Here is an 11,916-nt window from a genome sequence, read left to right as displayed (position 1 = left end):
CTTGCACATCCCTCCAGTTTGGGTGAGAGCAGGAGGAACTCTTACATTTACGAGGATGTTCTCCAGGGCTGGAGGATTTGAGCTATCGGGAAAGTCTGAATAAACTGGGGTTGTTTTCCCTGGACTGTCAGAGGCTGAGGAGTGACCTTTATAGAGGTTTATAAAATCATGAGGGGCATGGATAGGGTGAACAGACAAAGTCTTTTCCCAGGGTGGGAGAGTCCAGAACTAGAGGGCAAAGGTTTAGGATGAGAGGGAAGAGATATAAAAGGCATCTAAGGGGCAACTTTTTCTTACGAGGGTGGTACGTGTATGGAATGAGTTGTCAGAGGAGGGGGTGGAGGCTGGTACAATTACCACATTTAAAAGGCACCTGGATGGGTATATGAATAGGAAAGGATTAGAAGGATATGGGTCAAGAGCTGGCAAATGGGACTAGATTAATTTAGGATATCTGGTCAGCATGGATGAGTTGGACCGAAGGGTCTGTTTCCATGCTGTACATCTCTATGACTCCATGGAATGCCCCTTCAAACACCAGACAGCATTTGCTAAATTTGTCTCTTGACACAGGAGGCCTTCTTGAATCATGTGACTAACGTACTTCCCAACTTGTGCAGGTGTTCGGAAGAAGGTGCGCCTCTATCAGTTCCTGCTGGAGCTTCTGAAGAGTGGGGACATGCGGGACTGCGTCTGGTGGGTGGACCGTGAGAAGGGCACTTTCCAGTTCTCCTCCAAGCACAAGGAGGTGCTGGCACATCGCTGGGGAATGCAGAAGGGCAACCGCAAGAAGATGACCTACCAGAAGATGGCGCGGGCCCTGAGGAACTACGGCAAGACTGGCGAGATCCGCAAGATCAAGAAGAAACTCACCTACCAATTTGATGGCATGCTGCTCTCTCAGAAGAAATCTGAATGTAAAACCAGCTATTTGCCATAAAGTCGGGGGAGGGGGCCCTTTTCCCTTTCCTTTTGGACTGTTCCATCTTGGACTGTCGATGTTTATTAAGACGTGAAGGCTGGGCTTGACACTGCACTTACTTCCTTGTTTTTGCGTTGTGTTTCTGCCTTGGTTTTCGAGAGTGCTGTTGAATACCCATCGCTTGTCAATGTGAAACATACCGAGGCTCACAAACTGGACGCTACCTGCTGCTTTCCCAATAGAGCTGTGCAGCCCATTCTGTTTCTCCAGAAAACCTCTGAAGGCTGCTGACTACCCAAAAGGAGATTGCCCCTCATTTTACCTCCCGCCCCTCCCTCCCTCCCCTCCCCCCAGGGGGCTCGGGCTGGTTGAGGGAGCCATTTACAGGAGAACTTTGAAAGGACGTTCATTACAAACCTCTGTGCTTTGGAGAGAACGTTTTTCCACTGCTTGGGGGTTTGGGGCAGGGTTGGGGAGAGGGGTTTCCAGGGCCTGGGGACATATCCATAGGAGAAAATTTAGGAAAAGCTTCACTTCCATGAGAATAAATTCCTGCACAAAAGCAGCCCAGTGGTAGCTCAATTCATCAGAAGTGGGCACTGCTGGCTCAGGACATTAGGAAATGCAGAGCTGGGGCCCAATACAGATATGGATCCATTACGATCTTGCTGATTGGCAGAATAGAGCCTCTGTTTACACCTTTTGGCCTGAACTCACCATCCACCTTCCATCAGAATGAGGTGCAGGCTTTGGGAGTGTTGGTGGACAAGTTAAAATGATCAGATTCCCCTTGCTTTAGGTTAGAGGACGTCAGCCTCCTGTATCCCGTTGATGAAAGCCGCTACCTGCAGGGTTTGTTGTGACTAAGTGCTGCTTGATGCTGTAGGGCTGGAGGTTCACCTGGGTGGAGAAATGATCCTGGATAGGTCATGACACGCTAAGACCCAAACACGGCCCTTTTGGAAAATGCAGCCAACTGGGGGCTTTGCTGTGTTTTTTGTTTTCTTACATTATTTTTTCATTGGAGGAGGTGTTTGTTGGCGAGGCCAGTGTTTATTTATTGTCCATCAGTCATGACCCTGGAGAAGGTAGTGGTGAGCCACCCTACTTGAGCTGTGGCAATTCCATTTGGTTTCATTACACTGCCAGTGCTGTCAGAGAGGGAGTTGCAGGATTTTGACCCAGTGACGCTGTAGGAACATTCCAAGTCGGGATGATGGCATGTGGCTTGGAGGGGTATTCGCAGGTTTTCATGTATCTGCCGCCCTTGTCCATTTAGACAGTAGAGGTTGTGTGGTCAGCAGGTGCTGCCAGAAGTGCTTTGCTGCAGTGCATCGTGTGGATGGTACAATGCGCGTCGGCCATGCAGGGAGTGGATGTTTAAGTTGGCAGATGGGATACCAATCAAGCAAGGGCCGATTCGTCCCATTGCAGTATTCTGTTTATTTTAGAAAGCGTGCTTTTGTTGTAAATTTTATGTTAAAGACTTTTTTTTTGTTGTTAAGAGGCAGGTTAGCTCCTGCAAGCTGCAGTGAGAAAGTGCATTTCTCTTTCCCAAAGTGACATCAAAGGCTGCACCCCACAGAAAGCATTAATGGAACGGCGCTGCGCTTGGGGAAGCAAAATTAAATTCCTTAAACACCTTTTCAGAAAGTTGAAGATGTATCTGTATATATTTTGAAAGCAAAGCAGGCAAAGATGAGGGAGGGAAGGTGGGGTTGGAGTCGGTAGCAGGGGAGGTGGGATGGGTGGGGGGGGGAAGGTGCACCGGGTGCTTGAGAAGAATCTGTAAAGTGTCCGAGGAGGTACCCGCGTGGTTCTGGCCTTGGGTTTATCTTGTGTAGATTGTGTGCGCTGAATCGAGTTGTTTTGAAGCCCAAATATTTTTGTCTGTTGCTTTTTTAAACACCGTTCAATGCATTGGAAAACTGTGTTACATGCATCAGGGATGTCCAGTCTCCCAGTGTAACTGATGTGGCCATTGTATGTGTGTGGTGTGTATGCATAATTTGTGAATGAGTATATGTGTTTGTGTGGTATGTGTCTGTGTATGAGTTGTGTACATGAGAGTGTGTGTGTGTATGCATAATTTTGTGAATGGGTACATGTGTTTGTGTGGTACATGTCTGTGTATGAGTTGTGTACATGAGTTTGTGTGTGTGTGTGCAATGTATGTATGCATAATTTGTGAATGAACACATGTGTTTGTGTGGTATGACTGTGTATGAGTTGTGTACGTGAGCGTGTGTGTGGTATGTGTGCGTGTGAGAGTGTCTGGCAGTCCTATTCTGCCAGTCAATGCCTGGCGCTACAATGGTGCTGGGTGCCAACACAACTGCGGGTACCATTATCCCCACAATAACCCTCATGTAAATAAATGTAAATAGAAGAAACGTTAGTTGATACTAACAGACCAGGACCAGATGTTGTGGGATGTTTGGCTGTTCAACAGAATTAAAAGGAAAATAAAAATCCTCTAATTTTCATAGCAGGAGCTGATCTCTGTTATTCTTTTCAAAAGCACTAGGGTAGGATCACCATTATTTTGGAAACTTTTCACTTGTTTTGTAAATGAGATTCACTGAGAGGCATGAAACAGACCATTTGCTCCTCTGCCCATCAACCTTTCTTTTATTTTGCAGTCAAAATAACTAGGAGCTGCAGCAGTCTATTTGACCCCCACAACCCCATATGTGATGGATTGGATGTGATCATATCGGTCACATGGGGGCTTTCTGTAAATACTTGACCTGAGTGACTACTAGGGCTATTTTGGAGGCCATATTGCAGTGGTCTGGAGACACATTTAGGCCAGGCTGGGTTGGACATGAATAGATCTATATTTCAGATTTTATCAATTGGAATTAAATTCCACCAGCTATGGATCTAACCCCATAACCCCAGTGCTCAGGGACACTACCAAGACTCCACTGTCTCAATCCTGTGTTTTGTTCATAGCCTTTAATTCCCTTTATATCTGACTCTATCAACTGGGGTCAAATTGGAGAAGGAAGGGGAGAAATCACGGTCCCAGAGAAAGCTGCTGCCCCCTTGTACCTCAGTCCTAATTCTCGTACGAGGAAGGCACTTGAGGTTTGCCAAGGCCCTGTTTAGTTTCTGTGCTGCATTTAATCCAAATAAGTTCTGCAGACCCTCCACAATCAGAGCTCAATCTAGATCCTACCCCCACCCCCTCTGTCTTTCTCCAAATCCCCTCCTCCTCCCTTTCTGTCTCCTTCCATACTTTCCACACTTCCTCCTCTTCCCGTCTCCCCTTCGCCCTCCCTTTCCCCCAGGGATCCTGTTTTATCGAAAGCTGTAGACGTAGGCAATGGAAAACTACAAGCTTGAGAAAAGAATCAGAAGTTAGGTGTTAAGAGTATGTGCAAGGACTTCGAAACCAAGCGTCACGGGTTTCAAAATGAGGAACTTGGGATTAATTAGCGAAGTCAGCAGGAAAGTTTGACATGTAAAGGGGAAATGGACTTGGCTCAGAGGTTACTAAGGGAAACCAGAGTCACAAAGCAACATGGGAGCCACAATTAGTACAATGACTGTTTCAGCGCAGAAGGTATCTGCAGCGGAGTGGAGGATTTATTGGAGGTTTTGGGAAGATTATGTTGTTTATTTGGGTTTCTGTTGGTATTAATGGGTTTGTTGGGGTTATGATAAGTTTAGGGGTGATTATGGGATGGTCATTATTGAGTAGGAGTCTGTGTAAACTCACTCTGAATCACTGAATTGTTACAACACAGAATGAGACCATTCAGCCCACCATGTCTGTGTTGACTCTCTCAGCAATGCACCTAGAGTTGCTCTCTTTACCTTCTCCCTGTAACCCTGCACATTGTTCCTTTCGGATAATTGTCGAAATTGCTTGATTCAACCTGTTTCCATCACTCTTTCAGGCAGCGCATTTCAAAACCTAGTCACTCGCCGTGTGAAAGTGTTTCTCCTTATGTCACGTAGGAATTAGGAGCGGGAATTGGCTATTGGGCTCCTTGAGTCTGCTCAGCCAGTCTAGATCATGGCTAATCATCTACCACTGTGCCATTTCCCCCATGCCATCCACATCTCCCCGATACCTTCAGCATCTAGAAACCTATTGATTTCAGTCTTGAACATGCTCAGTGATTGAACTTCCACAGCCCTCCGGGGTAGAGAATTCCAAAGATTCCCCACCCTCCTAGCAGAAAAAGAATTCTTCCACCCCTCTACTGTCACACACTTGGTCATTTCCCATCACATTCTGTCTGGCCTTTGCTTCTCGATCCTCCTAGCAACAGGAACAGCTTTTCCTTTTCTGCACTGTCCACAATTTGAATACCTCCATCACATCTCTCCAAGAAAACACTTCCAAGTGTCTCCAATCCTGTATCCATGTCACTAATTTTTCTTAACCCTGGCTCCACGCTGTGTTTACTGATTTGGGGAGGGGGGGGGGCTTGAGGATGGACAGCTATGATGACATTGAGTGATACGGTGAGATTGAAAGGAAAGTGTTCTGAGCTGGGTCTATCTATCAACTTGTGCAGGCCAGGAAGATCGTTTCCATTTGCTTCAATGTGCTTATGCTGTGAAGGCAGCATAGTCCAGGGCAGAGGATACCATTGAACATCTCAGTTGAACGACTGTTCCCAAAATTGGATTTCACTGAAACAATATGTTAGCTCTTGGCAAAGAAGCATTTTCAGAAAAAGGGTTTTGACAGATTTTGCCTCTCACTTCATTTGGGGTTGATATCCAGCAGGGGGCAATATTGCCCAGGCCTTTGGCATTGCACAAGGTTGAGGATCTGCTGAAGGCCTGAAGTTGGTGTGATCTTGGTCAGAATCACAGAATTGTTCCAACACAGAAAGAAACTGTTTGTACCAGAACTTGCTGTTCAAATGATCATCATTAGCTTGTGCCAACTGTCTACTTTGTCCCCTTGCACAGGTGAGTTACCTTTACCCACAGCTTTACACACACACACACACACACACCCACCCACACCTGTACACGTTACACACGCACCCTCGCACACTTTACACACACACTCAGCTTTACATACATATCTCCACACACCCCCCCAGCTTCACCCAAACACCAACCCCTCACACACACACACAGCTTTGTATACACAACATCCACACTCACACACTCTATATACACACACAGCTTTACACACCCACAGCTTCACACACACACACCCACCAACACTCACACACTTTAGACACACCCACCCACAGCTTCTCTCTCTCTCTCACACACACATATGCTCACTTTACACACAACCACAGCTTCTCACACACCCACACAGAGCTTTATACACACACACATTTTCCATAAACAGACATGCACGTGTGTGTACATATATACACACACAGTGGGATAGCCAGGTGGCTTGTTTTGTACTACACAGCCCAGTGTTTGGTCAGTGTGGCCACTATCAAATGCAGGATGGCTTCCCACTTGGCTTTCTGACCCTTAGTTCGCTCTCTCAGTAAAGGGGCTGAGGAAGTGAATGATTGTTCTGTTCCCATCTGCAGGACCCTCGCTGTGAAGGAGATACAAAAGTCAGGGCTTCTTCTGTGAAGATGATACTTTGTCTATATGAACAGATTCAGTTTTGATTGCCTCTCAAGCTGACCACCCTATCACACTCACACTCGTGTGCACACACACACAGATATACACACAAAGACATATACACACAGACACGCACACACATAGTTGGACAGGTGTAGATGGACAGACATTGATCAGATGTTGGCTCTGCTGTACTGTCACATTCTGTTGTGAATGGTGGTGCCCAATTTAACAACTGTCCCTGCCAACATTGTTCCAATTGTACTGCTTCAAGCCAAGCTGTACCAGGACTGACGTCTACCCGGCAACATGGGAAATTACCATGACATGTCCTGTACAAAAAAAATCAAAACAAATCCAACACAACTGGACTGTCCATCAGTGTATTCTTGATCAAACCATACCATCGGCCAGAAGCTAAACTGGACTCACCACATAAACACAGCGGCTACAAGAGCAGGTCAGAAGCTAGGGGCCCTGATCTGACCTAACTCACCTCCTGACTCCCCAAAGCCTGTCAAACATCTACAAGATCGGACCTGTGATGGAATACTCCTCAATTCCCTGGATGATTGTAGCTCCAACAACACTCAAGAAGCATGAAACCATCCAGAACAAAGCAACCTGCTTGATTGACACCATATTCATGAGAGTGCACTCCCTCCATCACCGACGCTCAGTAGCAGCAGTTCATACTATGTACAAGATGCACTATAGAAATTTACCAAAGAATGTTAGGCAGTACCTTCCAAACCTGTGACTTCCAGAACCTTTTACCATCTGCAAGTTCCCCTCCACGACACACATCGTCTTGACTCAGAAATATATCACCATTCCTTCAGTGGCACTGGGTCAAAGTTGTGGAGCTCCCTCCCTCACAGTGCTGTGGGTCTACCTACACTCATTCAAGATGGCAGCTCACCTGTACCCTCTCAAGGGCAACTAGGGATGAACAGTAAATGCTGGCCCACCCCACGCTGCTCATGTCCCATGAATGAAGAAAACAAAATTCCTTTGTGTGCATACTCAGCAGACCTGCACACGCAAACTTCTTGACATAAAAATTGAGGCGGAGGTAAACAGGTTTTTAATCAGTCAGGGTGATGGGAAAAATCCTGGGAAAGTAAAGATGAGAATTATCAGGTCAGTTATTCTGCGCCTACATTTTATTGCTTAAATATGCACAAGCTTCCATTTGTACACACATCCTTTGCAAGTGGAGTAATGGGAAATGGTCTGCTGGTTATTTATTTTTCCCCTCTTTTCCTCTGATGCTGCTTGTTCCTCCCCAACTGCCTGCCTGTGATCTGTTAATGTCCCACTGATAGGTTAATGAGTGCTTCTGAAGGGGACAATGCCTTTTCCCAGTGCGCCATTGGGTGGCGCCATGTCTCACTTTAGCAAATGGAACGTTAGTGAGGACGGTCTCAAGGAACAGAAACAGAAATTGCTGGAGGAACTCAGCAGGTCTGGCAGCATTTGTGGAGGGGGGGGGAGGGGAAGCAGAGTCAACATTTCGAGTCCAGTCATCCTTCCTCAGAACTGAATAGCCTGGTGGAATAAAAACCGAAAGGACTGCGGATGCTAGAAATCAGAAATAAAAACAAAAATTGCTGGAAAAGCTCAGAACTGGGGGAGTTCTGAGGAAGGAGAAAGTGAGGACTGCTAGAGATCAGAGCTGAAAATGTGTTGCTGGAAAAGCGCAGTAGGTCAGGCAGCATCCTGTTCCTTGGATACTGCCTGACCTGCTGCGCTTTTCCAGCAACACATTTTGAGTTCTGAGGAAGGGTCACTAGACTCGAAATGTTAACTCTGATTTCTCCGTACAGATGCTGCCAGACCTGTTGAACGTCTCCAGCAATTTCTGAAGGAAATTTTGAGACTGAAGGAATAGGTGTTCCAAATTATGGGCAGCACGGTGGCTCAGTGGCTAGCACTGCTGCCTCAGCGCCAGGGAGCTGGGTTTGATTCCACTGTCGGGCGACTGTCTGTGTGGAGTTTGCACATTCTCCCCGTGTCTGTGTGGGCTTCCTCTGGGTGCTCCCACAGTCCAAAGATGTGCAGGTTAGGGTGAATTGGCCATGCTAAATTGCCCCATAGTATTCAGGGGTGTGTAGGTTAGGTGTATTAGTCAGGGGTAAATATGGGGAATGGGTCTGGGTGGGTGTGGACTTCTTGGGTTGAAGGGCGTGTTTCCACATTGTAGAGATTCTATCAAGCTTGTGTACGCTTAGATTTTCTGGAACTCAGCACAGACTCAACCTTAAAGCCACATTCCCAACACGAGCTCCCAGTAGGTTTTTGATATGACTGAGGGTACTTCACTGTCAGGAGCTATTTAAATAGATGCAGAACGAACAGCATTATTTTTACAAAGGCTACATGGGGGACTCACATGTAGGACTGTGATTATAATCTGGGATATTTCCATTAATTTGGTGTGATGGTGTCCCAACAAACTCTGCACCTGTTTGGATAGGTGCAGCTCCGACAACACTCCATGTGCTTGACACTGTCTGAGACAAAACACGATCACCACCATGTCCACCACCTCAAACATTTACCGACACTTAGTAGCAGCAGTATGTACCATCTACAAGATGAATAGCAATAACTCAACAAGGTCCCTTTGACAGCACCTACTCGACCTGCAACCTCAATCAGGTGGACCAGTGCCTCCCAAAGTGGCAGTCAGACCCCCAGGTGGGATCGCAAACTGATTTCCTTCTCTCACTCCCAAAGGTCTTTTCCAGCCTGGAATAGGCTTGAGGGGCTCCTCCTGCTCCTGTATTCATCCTATTCTGAAACCAGAACAGTAACAGCTTGCGCTTCTGTAGCGTTTACAGTCAGAGTAGGTCAGGGATTTCCCATGTTGGAGGGGTATAGAGCAAGGTGACGCAGGTCGAAGGTCAGAAGAAGTGGGCACATGAACGGAGAGCGATTTTCACACAGCAAGTGGTTGGGGACTGATAGAGGCAGCTTCAACTGAGACATTGAAGACAGTTCGGAAAATGAGTCATATTGAAATGTTAATTCTGATTCTCTCTCTACAGAGGCTGAGTTCCTCCAAAAACTTCTATTTCTCTTTCAACGGGAAATAAGATTGTAATCTATTAGAAGGATCAAGAACATGATGGCAAAGATTTGAAGGGGTTCTTGCATGGAGGTGTATTGGGGGCAGAGATGAGTGAGGCATTACAGAGGGCACAGGATGAATATTTGAAGAGAGATGATGGACAAGGGTGAGGGCAGGGGAATGCCACTGGGTGATAGTGCCCGTAGGAGAGCAAGTGTAGACAAGATGGGGCTGGATGTTCTCCTCCTGTGCTCTAACAACACTGAGATTCAGTGCAGAGGGAGAAGGTGCAAGGTTGTGGGGAGAAAGACTTTAAGAGAATTGCACCGCCAGAGAGCAGACCCAGTCTCAGCGGACCAAATGGCCTCCGTCTGTGTTGTAATCATGATGTGATTTTATCTCTGCCACCCTGCCTCTGTAGAGTCATACAGCATGGAAACAACCCTTCGGTCCAAGTCATCCATGCTGAACATCATCCCAAACTAAACTAGTTCTGCCTGCCTCCCACAAAAACAGAAATTGCTGGAAAAGCTCTGGCAGCATCTGTGGAGAGAAACCAGAGTTAACATTTCAGGTCAAGTGACCCTCCCTCAGAACATTTTCCTGCGTTTAGCATCCATCTCTCTAAACATTTTCCTGCGTTTAGCATCCATCCCCTAAACATTTTCCTGCATTTAGCATCCATTCCTCTAAACGTTTTCCTGCGTTTAGCATCCATCCCCTAAACATTTTCCTGCGTTTAGCATCCATCCCTCTAAACATTTTCCTGCGTTTAGCATCCATCCCCTAAACATTTTCCTGCATTTAGCATCCATTCCTCTAAACATTTTCCTGCGTTTAGCATCCATCCCCTAAACATTTTCCTGCGTTTAGCATCCATCCCTCTAAGCATTTTCCTGCGTTTAGCATCCATCCCTCTAAGCATTTTCCTGCGTTTAGCATCCATCTCTCTAAACATTTTCCTGCGTTTAGCATCCATCTCTCTAAACATTTTCCTGCGTTTAGCATCCATCCCCTAAACATTTTCCTGCGTTTAGCATCCATCCCTCTAAACATTTTCCTGCGTTTGGCATCCATCTCTCTAAACCTTTCCTAATCATGAACTGATCCAAATGTCTCTTAAATGTTGTAACTGTACCCGCATCCACTACTTCCTCTGGCAACACTAACCACTCTCTGGGTGAAAAAGTTGCTCCTCAGGTGTTCTCCTCAGGGAAGGGATGTTTCAGAGTGAGCTGATAGAGATTTTCAAAATCGTGTGTGAGGCTGGATAGAGTAGAGAGGGAGAAATTTCTTCCGCTTGGATAGCGAGTAAGGAGATAGAGTGATGTGCAAATGACGCAAGGGTGAGGTGAGAATTATTTTTCATTCAGTAAGTAGTTAGGGAATGGGATGTGTTGCTTGGAAATGTGGATCAATTAAGAGGGGAATTGGAGCAAATTACTGCGGACACGGGAACCTGGACGGAAAACAAAAAAATCCTGAAAGTCACATTGGGTCAGGCAGCATCCGGGCAGAGGGAGCAAGCTGATGTTTTGAGATTAGGTGACTCTTCATTGGGGTATTGGGAAGATCTTTTGGATAGAAATAGAGTGCAGGAAAAGGTAGGAGATTGACACTAAGTGATGGAAAGGTGGACTGCATGGTGTCCTTCCTATCGGACGAATGTTGTGAAACTTGAAAGGGTTCAGAAAAGATTTACAAGGATGTTGCCAGGGTTGGAGGATTTGAGCTATAGGGAGAGGCTGAACAGGCTGGGGCTGTTTTCCCTGGAGCGTCGGAGACTGAGTGGTGACCTTATAGAGGTTTATAAAATCATGAGGGGCATGGATAGGATAAATAGACAAGGTCTTTTCTCTGGGGTCAGGGAATCCAGAACTAGAGGAGAAACATATAAGAGGGACCTAAGAGGCAACTTTTTCACACTGAGGGTGGTACGTGTATGGAATGAGCTGCCAGAGGAAGTGATGGAGGCTGGTATAATTACAACTTTTAAAAGGCATCTGGATGGGTATATGAATAGGAAGGGTTTGTGGAGGGATATGGGCCAGGTGCTGGCAGGTGGGACTAGATTGGGTTGGGATATCTGGTCGGCATGGACAGGTTGGACCGAAGGGTCTGTCTCTGTGCTGTACATCTGTATGACTCTATGGTGCTATCAATCTGTTTGTCTGTCTGTCTCTCTCTCTCTGTCCAAGATCCTCAGTGAGTCTGGCACAGATCCCTCTGGAGACTAGTCCCTCCCTAGGGGACTGCCCCAACCATCCAGCAGGACCCGGGGGAGGGGACCGAGTGGCTGCAAGCCTCTCTGTGATCTGAAAGGCTCTTATCTCCTAGAGCGGAGCTC

At 46.6% G+C, this 11,916-nt stretch overlaps 1 protein-coding gene across 3 annotated transcripts in view; it reads left to right on the top strand.

Moving 5' to 3' along the window:
• Positions 1-3,413, top strand: part of LOC132831410 (transcription factor Spi-B-like) — a 23,291-nt gene extending 19,878 nt beyond the window's left edge. For all 3 annotated transcript variants that reach the window (XM_060849543.1, XM_060849542.1, XM_060849541.1), the window contains exon 6: positions 621-3,413. In XM_060849543.1, coding sequence (XP_060705526.1) covers positions 621-940 — 320 coding nt within the window. In that variant the 3' untranslated portion in view covers positions 941-3,413. The remainder of the gene's footprint in view (positions 1-620) is intronic.
• The last annotated feature ends 8,503 nt before the right edge of the window (positions 3,414-11,916 follow it).

This window comes from Hemiscyllium ocellatum, chromosome 33, assembly GCF_020745735.1.
Source record: "Hemiscyllium ocellatum isolate sHemOce1 chromosome 33, sHemOce1.pat.X.cur, whole genome shotgun sequence".
NCBI classification, from domain to species: Eukaryota; Metazoa; Chordata; class Chondrichthyes; order Orectolobiformes; family Hemiscylliidae; genus Hemiscyllium; species Hemiscyllium ocellatum.
This window is presented reverse-complemented; position numbering and strand designations above follow the sequence as displayed.